The sequence below is a fragment of the Ranitomeya imitator genome, chromosome 4, assembly GCF_032444005.1.
Source record: "Ranitomeya imitator isolate aRanImi1 chromosome 4, aRanImi1.pri, whole genome shotgun sequence".
Taxonomy (NCBI): Eukaryota; Metazoa; Chordata; class Amphibia; order Anura; family Dendrobatidae; genus Ranitomeya; species Ranitomeya imitator.
The window spans coordinates 609,700,568-609,719,850 of record NC_091285.1 but is presented as its reverse complement, the minus strand read 5'-3'; the positions used below and the strand labels follow the sequence as shown (position 1 = coordinate 609,719,850).

General features: G+C 41.8%; 1 protein-coding gene across 2 annotated transcripts in view; it reads left to right on the top strand.

Moving 5' to 3' along the window:
* CDS2 (CDP-diacylglycerol synthase 2) overlaps positions 1–19,283 on the top strand; it is a 120,953-nt gene that overhangs the window by 83,268 nt on the left and 18,402 nt on the right. The window contains exon 13 of one of the 2 annotated variants that reach the window (XM_069766577.1): positions 1,532–8,289. The exons of the other annotated variant lie outside the window; for it this stretch is intronic. Coding sequence (XP_069622678.1) covers positions 1,532–1,661 — 130 coding nt within the window. The 3' untranslated portion in view covers positions 1,662–8,289. Of the gene's footprint in view, positions 1–1,531; positions 8,290–19,283 lie in introns of those variants that run through there. 2 annotated transcript variants of the gene reach the window in all.

The window sequence follows — 19,283 nt, the reverse complement described above, 5'->3', positions numbered from 1 at the left end:
AGACACAGACTTCTGTATATACATCACATAGGAGACGCAGACTTCTGTACATACATCACGTAGGAAACACGAAGATTACTGTATATGCATCACAGAAGAGTTTCCAAGACTGCTGTATATACATCACAAAGCACACACTGAGACTGCTGTGTATGTCCATCACATGGCACACACTGAGACTGGTGTGTGTGTATGTATAAATATATATATGTTTATACATATACGCATACATACATACATACATACATACATACATACATACATACGCACACACGAGAAGCTAAAACTGCTGAATACATTGCATAGAATAGACTCAGACTCTGCTGTACATACATCACATAGGAGACACAGGGACTGCTGTATGTACAGCACATAGGACACTCAAGCTGCAGCATACATTACAGGAGACACTGCGACTGCTGCTGTCATCAAAAGAATGGGACGACAAAGAAGCACGCTAACACCACCTTTTAGTTATCTTACTGATCTCCAGAAATATGGGTCACAATTCTGTTGAATTTGTTGGCGCACAGAGGGACAGATGCAATTGCATTTTCACCATACTTTTTGGGAAAATTGCAACACTTCATTGTCAAAAATGCCTAATCCAGATTTATTCTATTTATGATTTCTGCATAAGTCATAGTAAAAATCGTATCTTCTAGACTGGTATCATTGTTTATTTTTTTAAAGCGTGGAACAAATGCAAAATAAATGTAACTATTTGTAACATGCATAAATAGTCACAATTTTCAAAACTCTACGTTTGCCGGCTCGGTCTCGGGCTCTTACCTAACATCGTTAGTGATCCTCTGGGCTTAATAGTTGCAGTGGCGTAATTTGCCTCAGATTTCTCGTTATTGTGCGACATTGGATAAATATGGAGTGGAGGCGTTATGTGAGCGCACTAGAGACTGAAATTTCTTCATGTTTAGTAACTGTGTCACACATTAAACCGCACCCATTTCCCCAATAAGCCGCACCTCTTGTCTAACAGCACACAAATGTCCCAGCACACAGGTTTCTGGGGTTTTTGGCTCAGTTCTCTCCACATCTCCAGCACATGTAGCTTGATAAATATCTTCCATTGAGCCTCATTTATCAAAACTATGTAAAAGAATGTGGTCTTTATTACCAATAGCAACCAATCACAGCGCAGCTTTCATTTTACCAGAGCTGTTTTACAAATGAAAGCTGTTTTGTGATTGGTTGTTCTAGGCAACAAAGACAGTGTTTTTGTAAGTGTGGCTCAGTATATACGAGCACTCTAGGCAAACTGGAGTAGCAAGCACTTGCTCATCACTATTTATTACAGGAGATGAGCAAATCAATTCACAGGATCCTGGTCCAGTGCCATGTCAGTAGTCTGTGACGGCCAGGAAGGAGCCCAGTGATCGGCCTCCTACAGGCCAGAAGCCCCGGCGCCTCTTTGATCCCTTTGGCCCGGCATGAGTCACACGTGACGTTGCTCCGGGCCGACTATTCCATTTTGCTGCTGCCCAATTAGCTAATTTTCCTCTTTTTTTTTCAGGGGACCCAACCCGAGTAAACTGATCCAGCAATTCCTAACGTTACGTCCCGACCAACAAATTCACATCTTCAACACACTGAAGTCGCACCTAACGGAAAGGGGGATGCTGGGAAACGGCGAGGGCGTGTAAGATCTCTATGTCCGGGCAAAAAAAAAATACACCTCTACCTGGCGCATGTGGGTTCACTGTCCAACACTGCCGTTCCAGCCGTTCCCTGAGAGGACTCATTAACCCCTTGGCTGCCGGAGAAAGTTCCAGAAGCCCCTCCCTCCTCTTGTAAACATTTGTGTGAGATTTTGGCTGTATTTTTTTCATGTTTTTTTTTTTTGGCCATTTGTTCACATCCTGTTTACATTTGCTCTCTAAAGACGACGCCTATTTCTTACCTACAAGAAGGGTTGCCAGGGGAATGTGGCGTCTCGCAAGGCGAGATATCGAGGAAGCTTTTGAAAGTGGAGCGCAGAAAAACGGAAATCGTTCCTGAAGTCTCCAGAGAATAGAATAAACAAAGTGGAGTTTGCGGCATCTGATTAATTTATTTTGCTGCTCTATACCTGCAGCTTTTACCAAATACATTAGGATTCAGACCTTTTCTTACTTGGCAAATTTTAATTTACAGAGAACTGGTCAAAGTTTGTGCACCCCCCACACCGCCCCCAAAACTTAACCTCTCCACTGCCTCATATCTCTGTTTCTGCAATTCCCAATATGTTAATGCACCACATCCTAATTGCTTTGTAGTCAAGGAAGTTGAGATGCTGGCATGGCGCAATGTTCATGCCTTAGGACGGTGTCATATGTTCAACATTCATGGTCTGCACTGGGACCTGACATCCAGACTGTTGCCAAGGCACTATCTGAGCATGCTCCGACATCCAGACTGTCGCCAAGGCACTATCTGAGCATGCTCCGACATCCAGACTGTCGCCAAGGCACTATCTGAGCATGCTCCGACATCCAGACTGTCGCCAAGGCACTATCTGAACATGCTCGTGTGCTAACAGTGTGTCTTCGGCATGCTCAAAAAATGTTAGACACTGCGGTGGCATATCTCGTGGCTTTTCAACAAATGCAACACATGCAGGGATTACCTAACAGTCGCGAGACATGCAGCCGCGAGGACTCAAACAAACATATTTGTCGAGCACGCCAAAGTCACTCGAATAGCACACGAGCATGCAAGGAGAACACCTTATCTGAGCACAATCGCTCAATAGGCTACTAACCTGAAGTCAGCAGCCTCGTTTATGCCGTGGCCAGTCTGAAACGTGAATATCAGACCTGTGTAACCTTCCTTATTACCACTCTATCTGCTTTGACATCCTTGGACACAGGGAACATCATCACAAGCACAGCCATAATTTTGTGCCTGCGCTATTTCTCTGCTTTCGGTGAATGCACAGTACAGGAGGTATGCTCACCTTGGCTGAGCTGCACCCCTAAAGGAAGGGCAAGATCACCCCGCTGCTCTATGGATGCGCCAGAGGTAGAGCACAATGGTACAAGTGCAAGTCTGCACGTCTGAGACGGCTGCAAGTTCCAGGTTACGTTTAATGACTGTGACCATCATAGTAATCTATAATAGTAAACTGTCGGTTTTGTCCATTACACCCACAGTTTGACTGGGAATTGGTTCCATATCGTGGGTACAAATTTTCACCAATATCACACTAATGGGAAATTGGACTTATAGTTTGTAATTTCAATTATTAGATTTTTTTAAGCTTGAAATTATGGTAAAACTGTATCGAGCATCATAGGGAATTGCTTTTTATGCCGTTTTCTAACATTTCATGTAAACACCTACGATCTGGCAGTAATCTGTTACCCATAAGTGTCGCATGCATATCTGCTGAAAGGTTGCTCTATAATCATGGGGGGATTGCACAGCTGGGAGCCTGGAAGGATGGAGCAGCATTTAGTAAAAGCAGCAGGGCGCATGAAGAAATCAATGAGATAAAGTCATTGTACGGTTAAACGCCTCTTTAAGGAACAAGTGTTTTTCTTTGCACCACTTTAATGCCTCCAGAGACAGGAAACGGTTGGTCACACTGTGTTGTTGGTTTTTATCCTCGGCACAGATGCTGTCGTGACTGTCACCGCTCGCACTGTTTGAGCCTTTATCTATAGGGGGTTTATAACTGTTACATCTGATTTGTTCCGTCTTATTATTTTGTGTTTTGTTATGAAGGACTGGTAGATGGAATAAGTATTTTTCCCCTTCATCTTGAAATGTATCCCCCTGTCCCCTCCCCAGTCCTTCTGTCTCTGGGTTTACGTTTGTCCTGGATGATATGGTGACTGCGCCCAAAGGCTGCTCTCATCGGTTTTCCCCGGACTTCCCTCTGTATACATTAATTATTACCTGCACTTCATCCTTCCTGCATTTTTTAAGGTTTTTGTTTGTTCAGTTCTTCATACTCATTTTTATTGTGAAATTATCTAGATGTACCACAGGTTTTAATTGGGTGTAGCCTAAACTGTGATTAAGCCCTTTTTTTTTATTTATTTAATGGGGTTGTTGAAGAGTGGGAAAAAAAAAAAGAATATGGCTGCCGCATTCTTTTCAGGAACAGCGCCATTCTTGTTCATGGACGGGAGCGTGTACTGCTGTGTGGCCACATGTAAAGCGGCTGATATCAGAAAATTACTTACCGTGTAAATCACCGTGCGTGTGTGTGTATAGTGTATCTTTATAATACATGTTATAGATTCCTTTTAATGGTTATCCGTAACGCCCTTGGACATATGTGACCTATTAATATGGGCATACAGGTTATAGAATGGATAGAATAATCATACCTGTATGCCCATATCTGCGGTCTTGTGGAGAAATCCTCTTTTATTCGTTTATAGTATTGAGTTCTTCCAGGCTCTGGGGCGCTCGGTGCCTGAAAGAAAACTCTGCCTCCGGTCTTCATTAGCGTACCAGCTCCCTTCCATCAGTAGTAGTAGTGATGGCCCCGGAATCCCGCGCCTGTGCCCTGCCATAGCATGTTTACACTTGAAGTTTCCACCCTTCAATGGCCATTGGCAGCTTCTTCTGCACAGGTGCAGCAAGTCACTGTAAGTGGGGAGAGTACCTGACCGGAGGTCACTGGAGCGGAAGTGTCTCGCATGCACAGAAGAAAGAAGCCAATTCCCATAGAAAGTTGGAAACGTCAAGTGTAATCGCGCTAAAGCAGGGCACAGGCGCGGGATTCTGGGGCCATCACTACACATCACAAGGCACCGTGATGCTGATGGGAGGGGGCTGGTACGCTAATGAAGACCGGAGGCTGAGTTTTGTTCCAGACACCTAATGCCTCAGAGGCTTGAAGAATGCATTACCATAAATGAATAAAAGAGGATTTCTCCACAACAACACCGCAGATATGGGCATGCAGCTATGGCTATTTTAGCCATTCTATAACCTGTATGCCCATATTAATAGGCTAAAACATATAGGGGGTGACAGATTACCTGTAAGTGAATGGAGATGAGCTGCAATAGCAGACATAGCTCATGGACAAGAGTGGCACTGTATCTGTGCATCAAGACCCGTGGAAGCGCGGCAGCTCGAAACGGCCGTCGTCTTTTTATATCACGTTTCTCCCAGCTATTCCTGCAACTGACATGGTCAAAATAAAGACTGAATATTAGCGGATGGTGAGTGCCAACTCTTTTCTATGGTTTTGCTCTCTGGAAGAAAGCAGCCATATATTTTCATCTCATACAACCCTCCTAAATCAAAATTAATCATATATATTTGCAGAGATATGAGTTATTGTGTCAAATGTATTTAGGATTGAGATATATATATATTAGCCTTCAAGTGTATTGACCTAAAACCTTCAACTTTAAAACTCTGTGGTGCATTATGGACCTTATCAGAATTATGATCCCCTGTGTTAATGGGAATGTGATGCTTTTAAGTTTAATGTCGCTGATAACTGTACTGTAGTATTGCTATTGCCTCTGCTACAGTTTGGACTGTGAATGCTGATTTTCAGGCCCTGGTGGTCATGAGGGATGTCACATTTGTTTACATACAGATATGTACCTTGATTTCTATGGATCTTCTCCATATCTGCAGATGGGATATCAGTAGGCGGGTAGTGCGCCCCCACACATGCCCCAATATTGGCTTCATACTTTCTATGAGTGGTCAGACATAACGTGCTAAGAGTCGCCACTGTCGCAATCATATTAATGTTCATGTCATATTTATGTAGTTTTTTAGTTTTTAGTATTTTCTTTTTCTTTCTAGGACTCCTTTTATTTAATAGCTTTCAATTTCGGGCTCTTTAAAATATTGTTGTGGTCCTCAACATTTCTGAAGGTTTCATGCATCCTGAATACCTGGTAAATATTAATCAGTGATATAAGGCGGTCCTGCCACCGCTCCCGTCATGTCTGCTCTAATAAATACTTGTATTACCTATGAAATAAAAACGTTGGCTCCTCATTTCATATAACTGTTTCGTGATGTTCCTCCTGAACGTTTCTAAAGAAATTGACAACTGGGCGTTTTCCTTTTGTGACCGGTTGGGTGTCCTTAAACAGCTGCTACTGTCAGCACTGATTGGACAGTGTCAATGTGTAGGAAATCCCAGATAACGGAAAATAAAAATGCTCCACCAGAAATGTTCTATTGGTGGACTTGGAAAGTACTGACCTGTCATTAGTGATCGATTCTGTATGAAGAGGATAAACCCATCGTTGTGCCCTCTTACGGTTGTCGAATCCAACTCTTGGTTCCCTCTGACACATTGCGATCATATATGAAAGGGCGTAGTGTAATGTCGCCTGCAGCTTCCCCCTGTGGTAAATGCCAATTTGGAATACAACAGTTTTATGCACCGTGAAAGGCAAAATTGGCGGGGAAAAAAATTGAGGGGCTACCTACATGTCTATGGTCTGCTTAGCAATGTACATAAAGTGGATGAGACACATATTCTTTGGCTGCTCTGTTTTGGTTATAGACTGCTAGGTGTCTCCTCTGCTTGTCTGGCGCCATCGTCCAAACTTTTCTTGTGGTTAAACGTGCAATATTCCCAGGAAAATCAAGCTATGGCCTGCTGAGAGGGCTTGTGTGGAAATGCAAAAATGGCTGCTTTCTTTCATACACACCACCAGATATTTAGTTACGGGAATTTTAACAGACCAGAACAGAAAGTTCCATTTGATGGAGAACCGGTCTAAAATCAAGAACAGGAAGTTCTAACCATATTTCCTGGTTTTTAATTTATTTTAATGGAGGACTGTGTTATGTATGTATTGGGTTTTGTTACTACGGTAGTAATGTTAGAGTATTTTCTTCTGTGCATTTCGTTGTGAAATATTGATTTATGCCTAATATATAAAATTAAATGACCTGTGAGGGCATTTTAGTATGTTTTGCCTCCAATTTCATTCTGCCAGTCCTATAAAATTTTTTTTTAACTTTTTACCTAGTTATTCTTAGGGTCAATTCCCATGACTGTATAGTCGTGACCCAAGCTGTTGATCTCATAAATGACTGTGATGCTGTTCGTTTGGGTTAATGATGCATATTGTGGGTTGTGACTTGCGGCTGTAATGCTGAACAGAAAATACTATTGCTATACTGTCATTTAAAGGGGATCTTCGACAATGAGATAAAACTGCGTCTCTGATATAATTCTATCTGTATCCCATCCTTAGTCGCTTGTCAGTACGGGCTGTAGACTGCTCCCGAGACCTCCGTCTCCGAGACCAGAGTGTCAACAGACAAGAGCCGTCACACACATCAGTCAGCAGCCTGGAGCATGGCTGCAATATGCGAAAAAATATATCTATTCCTCACTGAGCACAATGGGGGTTAGCTCCAGCTTCATCCTCCTCGATGTTGGCTTGTTTTCCGGTTGGGCAGTCAGTCTATGCACTACTAGATGTCAGACTGACGGAGGAGGAGAATGAAGCTGGAGATCTCATCGCCGAGCACAACGCGAGTTCTAACATATTTCTTCACATATCGCAGCCGTGCTCCTGGTCGCTGACTGATGTGTGTGTGACGGCTCTTGTCAGTTGACTCTCTGGTCTCGGGAGCGGCATATCTTGTCTGCAGACCGTACTGACATGTGACTAGGACAGGCTGTGGTTTGAATTATATCAGGGACCCCTTTAATCTATACTCTATAGCGCTAAGGAATGGCAGCCTTTTGACTAAAATGGGTGGTGCTCAAAGAGGTAGCAATTGGTCAATAAGATTGTAGGATTGACACATTGATATTTCCAAGATGACTTGGACACTTACCATTGAGTTGTGTATTTCCTGAGATTATCTCCAGCACACACGGGTTTCCAGGTTCGTTCAATTGCCAGTATTCATGATCAGTATTTTATTCATATATTTTTACCAAAAGTCAAACCGATGAGATCATAAACAACTAGGAGCAGTTGTCTGTTTTAAAAAAGATTTTTGAGAAATATATGTTGGAAACATTGATCACAAATTTAGCCGTATCAGTGATGTCTAAGGCTAAGTTCATATTAGCGTTTCTGTGCGCAGCGTATCATCTGCATGACGCAAAAAAAATGCTGTGTCTATGCGTTTTGTTTGCGTCGTTTATGCGCATGCGTTTGATATTTCCAGGAGGGCGTGTCTCGGTTCCTGGACATGCGCAGTCCGAAGTACGCAAGCGCATTGAATGCATGTGTACGCATGTCTTTGCGTACCAGTGCGTTGCCATAGACAGTAATGCGTTGTTTATACGCACTCATCCGCATGCGTATGCCTGCACATATTTGACGCCTCAAAAAAAAAAATGCAACATGTTGCGTTCGCCGGACACTGCGAAACGACGCACGGGGACGCATCCGTATACAAACTGATGCCAACGCATGTCCCTGCGTACACAATGTTAAAGATAGGTACGCAAGACACATGCGGATCTGTACGCAGGTCTACGCTGCGCAAAAGTACGCTAATGTGAAAACGGCCTAAGTCTTAACCCCGTAGTGACCACCAATATATATTTTTCGATAGCTGTCCTTAAGAAGCTTGAGCATCTCGATCGTTTACAGAGATTATTGATGCCTCCATAATGTAATCATAGGGTGCTGGGTTTCCTTCAGGTCTGCCATTTTTCTACTCCTATTAGAATTTGGCCTCCTGGATAATCAGTAGCATGGGGTGGTCTGTCAGCTACATCTAGAAACAAGTTATATGGGGGCACATGCATATGAGGCCAAAGTACAACCTCCCAAGCTACAAGTGTAAGCAGCCTTGCTCTACCTCCATTTGTCTCAGATCTCATACACTGGATTAATGAGAAACCTCTTGTGCCATGTTCCAATGGTTCCCATATGTACAGAGGTATTCACACCTATACTCTCAAGCTATTAAAACCTCATATGTGCTATGACTTTTTTTTTTTTTTTTTTTTGGGGGGGGGGGGGGGGTGTTGGATGTTTTGCAGTATGGCTTTTATTTATAAGGAGCGCCACATATGGTCAATACCAGGGGTGTCCTAAAGACCCTGTACACTTTTTACATGGGATCCGTCATGATCCCCAGGTTGTTTCAGTCGGAGTGATGGGAAGAATAACTCTGCATACTGCGCCATTACTCCGGTCATATCTGATGGTGTTGACGAGTGAGGCTGTAGCGCAATATAATGTGAACATAGCCGTGTTGGCAAATTATGGATTAACTCTATATGCGGCACAACCTGCAATGTTCCAGGTAATGCCCTACCATCGTCTGATATTTTTTTGAGCACTTGATATTTTTTTCAGACATTTATCATTTTACATTTATTCATCAAAGAAATTTATTGTGAAATGCATAAACCAAGGTGAAGCTGATGTTATAACTTTGCTTCTTGTACTGTATAAGTAATACCACTATGGTATGTTCTTTTGGAGAACCACTATGTTGTTTTTCAGGTTTTGTCCAGGTTTTGATTTTCCTGGATTGCTTGCATTCTTTTATGTTCTCATTGCATTTGTCTTTTTTTTCCTTGTATTTGTGCTGATTAAGTTTCTTAGGCTTCAGTTTACGTAGCGGAAGGTAAAATACGCAGTTGCTTTAGGATCTGTCCTGTAGTTATGTGCTCACCTCCGTAGGAGATTATAGGGTGGAGGTGGTTATTGCTACAGCAGGGAAAGGGTTATACATATGGGATGTCTCCTAGGTTGACCAAATGGCATATATTCTGCCATTGTGGAAGATGTGGACGTTTCTAGTTCACTGACATGTTAAGGCTCCATGTTGGCACAGGCTGGTAATGAAATGCAAAATTAACGGAGATATCTAGAGCCTCTCCATTGGGAGGTGGAAGGCTCTGCCGATGTGTCATGTTGTGGGTCACTTGTCTGATATCATGCACATGTCCAAATCTAATAATTGGGATACGTGCATGAAATCTGCCAGAGATTCATAAGCCCTGGGGAGAAACCAATGGCCTCAATGTCCGTACCGCCATCTCACCCCCCCCCCCCCCATGCAGAAGAGGCGCTGGAAGAGTAGCCGATCACCCCTATCTGTGGTTTGTACAGATGTGACAGAGCTGATACCACTCATACTTCCAATACCATAATGTGTAGATGGATCTTACACAGAACTACCTTTAGTTCTACAGCATTGTCTTAGTTATCACATTTTGCAGGCAATGCCAGCTGAAGAGTTAAAGGAGTTATGAGGGGGATAAAAAGTAATTTTAAAACTGCTCAGAGTAATTAAAAAAAATAAAACAATTAACACTGCAAAATGATCCCCTTCAGCTGATGTTCTCATATCCACCCAGTCCCTTTTGGTCTCTACTTTCTGGTTTCTCTCGACATACTGAAATGTCCGTTCTTCCTACCACTGGCCACGGTAGTGACCGTCCTCAATCGTTGACTGGCTAAGTGAAATTTTCTGCCGTGTCGAGGTGGAATTGGGAAGAAGAGACTGCCAGAGAACTGGGTTATAGTCAGAAAAGGAGCTGAAGATGATCAGCGAGGGGGAGTATTTCTTACTCCTTTATCAGTCTATGCTCTTTAAAACACCCTTTTAAATTAACCATATATCTTAGGTGGCTTTCAGACTGCTATTGCCATGATTTCTACATGAACATTTAGTTTGGATCAGTACATAATGGGATAAAATGTAAAGGAAAAGTGGCCTTTAGTCCATCTGGCTCTGCTCATCACCAAGTCGTTTGGACAGGTAACATATCAACAATTGGATCCTTACTTGACTCAACTGTAGATGTCCGAGTTGATGGAGAATTTACATCGCACCAACAATGATCACAAAAATTTGTTGTTTACAGCCAGCAGATAATTGCTTAAATGACATTTAAAGTTTTCACGTTGATGGTGCCCCAAAAATTTTGTCTTGAGGTGATTGGGTGGGACATGGAGTCTACTGACAACTAAGTGCCCCCTTCACAGACTTGCACAGGTATTGCTAGCTACATATATGGCTTAGTTGTTGCCTCGAATATGTTGTTCCTACCTCTGTAGAACGTTGGCGTCACACTCATGTCATGTGGTCGCTCTTCTACCTTCACATGTGTATCGTCCTATTAAACGCTGATTAGTTATTCCATTACGACTGTGAATAGACGCAACATAACAGTATTTTATGATGACCAGGTCGTATAGTTTTGCTGCTATGATGGTATTTTCCAGGTGCAGGGAACATTTAGACTTTTATATGTCACTAGAGAATTTTACCTCTACAAGTAACTTAAATACACTGGAGCCAATTCTTCAAGCTCTTCATCAGAAAACAGGAAATTGTTTTAGGTGGGTGAGAAACCTCTGACAGGGGATCTTAGCGGGAACGTGTCTCTTTATGGAGAGTTTCAAGCCGGCGTAAGGAGACTTACCGGTCATGACATGTTCCCCTGATTTATAGCAGTACTGCCTATTTATTGTAAGGCCAATGTTATACTTGGGTTGTATATTTTTTGTTAGCTAGCCCCTAAAGGAAGTAGATGTTCAACGTTGGCTTCATTTTTATTTTAGAATAATTCCAATTTTGGCTAAAAAGCAATGTTTGGCCTTTAATTAAAAAAAAAAGATATATACACATTTGTTTACTGGCCATTGACATCTAATGGTTATTTGTCTATTAATTCAGGGCTTCTATTTCCATATGTTGCTGCAAAAGAATAAGTATCCTTTGGTGTGAAAAAGAGAGGATTTCTATAATCTGGCATGTCATATGTTGACCAGTCTGCAGGGTATTATCTATTACTTGGCCTGGCCCCTTGTGGGTTGGATGTCATTTTCACTATTTGCATGGCACACCCGTTAGGTTTCCGCCCCTGCTCAGCACCTAGTAGATCTGTCCTACTCACAAATTCCCTTCTAAAACCGAGTTTTGTTAATGGTGATATATATAGAAAAAGATGTAGGGAGAGTTGTACTGTCTGTCAAGTGTTGTCCCATAAATGTGTGTTTGTAGATATTTTTTGCATTTGCTATATTTTTTTTAATTCAAGTAACATTTGGTGTTTTTTTTTTTTTTTTTTTTTTACTAATCCTGAAACTAAGCAGAAAGCACATACTGATCAATCATCTAATTTGTTAGTTTTTTTTTATTCTAATTGCTGTGGGGCCGTATCACAGGCCCAGAGATCTTGTATCTTCTGTTACCAGGCAGAGATCTGTGTTACTGTTACTATTACTATTGGCCAAAGTGGTGAAGTAGCTGCTGTATATGCCTGCTGTATATACCTGCTGTATATACCTGCTGTATATACCTGCTTCATGCAGCACCTTCAGCTTGTGTGTTGCTGGTACCTAAAAGGCACTAAAATAGTCCTTGTATATTTAACATTGCATAAAAAATGGGAATAAATGGTCCATAAGGGCATTTGATTGGTTGTAAAAGTTGCAGTGGCTGGTAGGCTCTATGGTAGTGTGGTGTCATTGGTACAGTGCCATGACATCTGAAGCCACAACCATTAGGAGGTCAGAAGAAGTGATCTCCACCCACCTCACTCGTAGGAATCGGGAAGACCCTTTTATAAAAGTTAAAAGGGTTTTCCAGGCTGAAAAATCTTCAGTCGCTCCATGTGACTACAGAAAGTCACGATTCGGCAATATTCCGTGCGCCCTGTCAAGGTTTCCCTGCATCTGCAGGATGTGTGTCCTATCACGTGGCCGCATGTGTGCAACCTGGATAACTTCTCAGGTGCCGACAAGTCTCGCCTGCTTCTCTCAGTATAATTTGTCAGATACGAATTTGTCTGGAAATCTGTAAGAACATTTGACATGAAAAAAATGGTTAGTTTATATATGATTACTTAGGATATTATCTTAAGATATGGTTAACTTACCTCCTCAAATCTGTGTATAGCGCATAAAAGTGCCTCTTCTCAGTGCGCTCTGCAGGGATTGGGTGCACCCACATCTTTCGTGCTTTTCCTAAAAAGATAAAAATATTGTTTAGTACACAACACAGTGGAATAAAACAAATTTCAATATTTTTTTACTTATACTTTAGCTTACTTGCTCTCTGTGACGATTGATGATTTGCAGCAGTAATCCCAACATCATTTCAAAACCAACAGGTGTCAGTCTTTTAATTATAGTTTTTCTCTGTAAGTTCCGCTCCTGGTTTTGGCAAATAAACACTGATGCCAAATACTGGCCAAATATTGTGTGTGATTAAGCCCTAACATTGGCTATTGACTTTTCAGCTCAGAAAACCCATTTAACCACTTATGTGATCTTAAAAAAAAAAAAATCACTTAAAGAAGTTGGCCAACCATAACAGCTTCTCAGTGTCTGATTCCTGGTGACTTGATGGTTGGATCTCCTACCATTCCCACGAACATAGGTCTGAAGTCCATGAGTGGATCATTTATTGGAGCAATTGCTCTCGCAAGCTTAACTTTTTTAAGTAGAGATGCCCAGATTTTATGGGATCCCTTTTAAAAATTGTATAAAATATGTGAATAAATCTGACACCGCAAGTTAATACTATTTGGTTAGGTCAGGAGTCCAAGGGAGTTCTAAGTACAACCCATTGATGATCCCATCATGGACATAGTGTGGTTTAGCAGCTGGATTGACGAATTGGACAGCTCCTTGAGGAGGTCATCTGTTGGGGTGGTCTACAGTTTGCTGTAAGTCACATTAACAGAAATTCCACATAAAATTCTTTGACCAGCAAAGTCCGAGTATCTGTCTCTGTAAAAAAAAAAAAAAAAAAAAAAGCAGAGCTGCCCATGGCATTGATGTCAGACATACAGGGAACGGCCTGTAGGACACACTTAGAAGCATATTCTAGACTTGTATTCTCTTGCAGTGCCGGCCTCTCTCCGTGCAGCCTCCTAGTGTTTAGCAATACGAGGTGTTTCTTCTTTGAACTGAATGTTCCTATGTGAATATAATGTATGTTTATTCTATTTATATTCTTATGCAACTGAAAAAATAAATGTCTACAACAAAATTATTTTGTAGCCAATAAGCTGTTTTTGTTTCCTTTTCTACCCTGGGTTCACGATGACATGGAATATTTTGATAAGTTTCTTGTGAGAATGCAAAACGTTTAGGTGACACAATGATGATGTAGTTATGGATAAATGCTCAACTATTGGGTGAATCGCTCCCATTGTCTTTAACCCCTTTCTGACATCGGACGTACTATCCCGTCCATGTGGGGTGGGCCCCTATGACCATGGACGGGATAGTACGTCCAGCGCGATCGGCGGCGCTCACGGGGGGAGCGCCGCCGATCGCGGCCGGGTGTCAGCTGCTTATCGCAGCTGACATCCGGCACTATGTGCCAGGAGCGGTCACGGACCGCCCCCGGCACATTAACCCCTGGCACACCGCGATCAAAGATGATCGCGATGTGCCGGCGGTGCAGGGAAGCACCGCGCAGGGAGGGGGCTCCCTGCGGGCTTCCCTGAGCCCCCCGCAGCAACACGATGTGATCGCGTTGCTGCGAGGGTCTTACCTCCCTCCCTCCCTGCTCGAGCCCCGGATCCAAGATGGCCGCGGATCCGGGTCCTGCAGGGAGGGAGGTGGCTTCACAGAGCCTGCTCAGAGCAGGCACTGTGAAGCCTGCAGTGCTGCATGTCAGATCAGTGATCTGACAGAGTGCTGTGCACACTGTCAGATCACTGATCTGTGATGTCCCCCCCTGGGACAAAGTAAAAAAGTAAAAAAAAAAAAAATTTCAAATGTGTAAAAAAAAAAAAAAATAAAAAAAAATATTCCAAAATAATGAAAAAAAAAAAAATATTATTCCCTTAAATACATTTCTTTATCTAAATAAAAAAAACAAACAATAAAAGTACACATATTTAGTATCGCCGCGTCCGTAACGGCCCGACCTATAAAACTGGCCCACTAGTTAACCCCTTCAGTAAACACCGTAAGAAAAAAAAAAAAGGGGCAAAAAACAACGCTTTATTATCATACCGCCGAACAAAAAGTGGAATAACACGCGATCAAAAAGACAGATATAAATAACCATGGTACCGCTGAAAACGTCATCTTGTCCCGCAAAAAACGAGCCGCCATACAGCATCATCAGCAAAAAAATAAAAAAGTTCTAGTCCTGAGAATAAAGCGATGCCAAAATAATTATTTTTTCTATAAAAATAGTTTTTATCGTATAAAAGCGCCAAAACATAAAAAAATGATATAAATGAGGTGTCGCTGTAATCGTACTGACCCGAAGAATAAAACTGCTTTATCAATTTTACCAAACGCGGAACGGTATAAACGCCTCCCCCAAAAGAAATTCATGAATAGCTGGTTTTTGGTCATTCTGCCTCACAAAAATCGGAATAAAAAGCGATCAAAAATTGTCACATGCCCGAAAATGTTACCAATAAAAACGTCAACTCGTCCCGCAAAAAACAAGACCTCACATGACTCTGTGGACCAAAATATAGAAAAATTATAGCTCTCAAAATGTGGTAACGCAAAAAATATTTTTTGCAATAAAAAGCGTCTTTCAGTGTGTGACGGCTGCCAATCATAAAAATCCGCTAAAAAACCCGCTATAAAAGTAAATCAAACCCCCCTTCATCACCCCCTTAGTTAGGGAAAAATTAAAAAAATGTATTTATTTCCATTTTCCCGTTAGGGCTAGGGCTACAGTTTGGGTTGGGGCTAAAGTTAGTTAGGGTTTAGATTACATTTACGGTTGGGAATAGGGTTGGGATTAGGGTTAGGGGTGTGTCTGGGTTAGAGGTGTGGTTAGGGTTACTGTTGAGATTAGGGTTAGGGATGTGTTTGGATTAGGGTTTCAGTTATAATTGTGGGGTTTCCACTGTTTAGGCACATCAGGGGCTCTCCAAACGCGACATGGCGTCCGATCTCAATTCCAGCCAATTCTGCGTTGAAAAAGTAAAACGGTGCTTCTTCCCTTCCGAGCTCTCCCGTGTGCCCAAACGGGTTTACCCCAACATATGGGGTATCAGCGTACTCAGGACAAATAGGACAACAACTTTTGGGGTCCAATTTCTCCTGTTACCCTTGGGAAAATACAAAACTCGGGGCTAAAACATATTTTTTGTGGGAAAAAAAAAGATTTTTTATTTTCACGGCTCTGCGTTATAAACTGTAGTGAAACACTTGGGGGTTCAAAGTTCTCACAACACATCTAGATTAGTTCCCTGGGGGGGTCTAGTTTCCAATATGGGGTCACTTGTGGGGGGTTTCTACTGTTTAGGTACATTAGGGGTTCTGTAAACGCAATGTGACGTCTGCAGACCATTCCATCTAAGTCTGCATTCCAAATGGCGCTCCTTCCCTTCCGAGCTCTGCCATGCGCTTAAACGGTGGTTTCCCCCAACATACGGGGTATCAGCGTACTCAGGACAAATTGGACAACAACTTTTGGGGTAGAATTTCTCCTCTTACCCTCGGGAAAATACAAAACTGGGGGCTAAAAAATAATTTTGGGGGGAAAGATTTTTTTTTTAATTTTCACGGCTCTGCGTTACAAACTGTAGTGAAACACTTAGGGGTTCAAAGCTATCACAACACATCTAGATGAGTTCCTTAGGGGGTCTAGTTTCCAAAATGGTGTCACTTGTGGGGGGTTTCTACTGTTTAGGTACATTAGGGGCTCTGCAAATGCAATGTGACACCTGCAGACCATTCCATCTAAGTCCTCATTCCAAATGGCACTCCTTCCCTTCTGAGCCCTCCCATGTGCCCAAACAGTGGTTTCCCCCACATATGGTGTATCATCGCACTCAGGACAAATTGGGCAACAAATTTTGGGGTCCAATTTCTCCTGTTACCCTCAGGAAAATACAAAACTGGGGGCTAAAAAAATAATTTTTGTGGGAAAAAAATTTTGTTTTATTTTTACGACTCTGCATTATAAACTTCTGTGAAGCACTTGGTGGGTCAAAGTGCTCACCACACCTCTAGATAAGTTCCTTAGGGGGTCTACTTTCCAAAATGGTGTCACTTGTGGGGGGTTTCAATGTTTAGGCACATCAGTGGCTCTTCAAACGCAACATGGCGTCCCATCTCAATTCCAGTCAATTTTGCATTGAAAAGTCAAACGGCGCTCCTTCCCTTCCGAGCTCTCCCATCCGCCCAAACAGTGGTTTACCCCCACATATGGGCTATCAGCGTACTCAGGACAAATTGTACAACAACTTTTGGGGTCCAATTTCTTCTCTTACCCTTGGGAAAATAAAAAATTGGGGGCGAAAAGATAATTTTTGTGAAAAAATATGATTTTTTATTTTTATGGTTCTACATTATAAACTTCTGTGAAGCACTTGGTGGGTCAAAGTGCTCACCACACCTCTAGATAAGTTCCTTAGGGGGTCTACTTTCCAAAATGGTGTCACTTGTAGGGGGTTTCAATGTTTAGCCACATCAGGGGCTCTCCAAACGAAACATGGCGTCCCATCTCAATTCCAGTCAATTTTGCATTGAAAAGTCAAATGGCACTCCTTCGCTTCCGAGCTCTCCCATGCGCCCAAACAGTGGTTTACCCCCACATGTGGGGTATTGGCATACTCAGGACAAATTGTACAACAATGTTTGGGGTCCATTTTCTCCTGTTACCCTTGGTAAAATAAAACAAATTGGAGCTGAATTAAATTTTTTGTGAAAAAAAGTTAAATGTTCATTTTTATGTAAACATTCAAAAAAATCCTGTGAAGCACCAGAAGGGTTAATAAACTTCTTGAATATGGTTTTGAGCACATTGAGGGGTGTAGTTTTTAGAATGGTGTCACACTTGGGTATTTTCTATCATATAGACCCCTCAAAATGACTTCAAATGAGATGTGGTCCCTAAAATAAAATGGTGTTGTAGAAATGAGAAATTGCTGGTCAACTTTTAACCCTTATAACTCCCTAACAAAAAAAAATTTTGGTTCCAAAATTTTGCTGATGTAAAGTAGACATGTGGGAAATGTTACTTATTAACCCCTTCAAGACCCAGCCTATTTTGACCTTAAAGACCTTGCCGTTTTTTGCAATTCTGACCAGTGTCCCTTTATGAGGTAATAACTCAGGAACGCTTCAACGGATCCTAGCGGTTCTGAGATTGTTTTTTCGTGACATATTGGGCTTCATGTTAGTGGTAAATTTAGGTCAATAAATTCTGCATTTATTTGTGATAAACACGGAAATTTGGCGAAAATTTTGAAAATTTCGCAATTTTCACATTTTGAATTTTTATTCTGTTAAACCAGAGAGATATGTGACACAAAATAGTTAATAAATAACATTTCCCACATGTTTACTTTACATCAGCACAATTTTGGAAACAAAATTTTTTTTTGTTAGGAAGTTATAAGGGTTAAAATTTGACCAGCGATTTGTCATTTTTACAACGAAATTTACAAAACCATTTTTTTTAGGGACCACCTCACATTTGAAGTCAGTTTGAGGGGTCTATATGGCTGAAAATACCCAAAAGTGACACCATTCTAAAAACTGCACCCCTCAAGGTACTCAAAACCACATTCAAGAAGTTTATTAACCCTTCAGGTGCTTCACAGCAGCAGAAGCAACATGGAAGGAAAAAATGAACATTTAACTTTTTAGTCACAAAAATTATCTTTTAGCAACAATTTTTTTATTTTCCCAATGGTAAAAGGAGAAACTGAACCACGAAAGTTGTTGTCCAATTTGTCCTGAGTACGCTGATACCTCATATGTGGGGGTAAACCACTGTTTGGGCGCACGGCAGGGCTTGGAAGGGAAGGAGCGCCATTTGACTTTTTGAATCAAAAATTGGCTCCACTCTTTAGCGGACACCATGTCACGTTTGGAGAGCCCCCGTGTGCCTAAAAATTGGAGCTCCCCCACAAATGACCCCATTTTGGAAACTAGACGCCCCAAGGAACTTATCTAGATGCATAGTGAGCACTTTGAACCCCCAGGTGCTTCACAAATTGATCCGTAAAAATGAAAAAGTACTTTTTTTTCACAAAAAAATTCTTTTAGCCTCAATTTTTTCATTTTCACATGGGCAACAGGATAAAATGGATCCTAAAATGTGTTGGGCAATTTCTCCTGAGTACACCAATACCTCACATGTGGGGGTAAACCACTGTTTGGGCACATGGTAAGGCTCGGAAGGGAAGGAGCGCCATTTGACTTTTTGAATGAAAAATTATTTCCATCGTTAGCGGACACCATGTCGCGTTTGGATAGCTCCTGTGTGCCTAAACATTGGCGCTCCCCCACAAGTGACCCCATTTTGGAAACTAGACCCCCCAAGGAACTTATTTAGTTGCCTAGTGAGCACTTTAAACCCTCAGGTGCTTCACAAATTGATCTGTAAAAATGAAAAAGTACTTTTTTTTC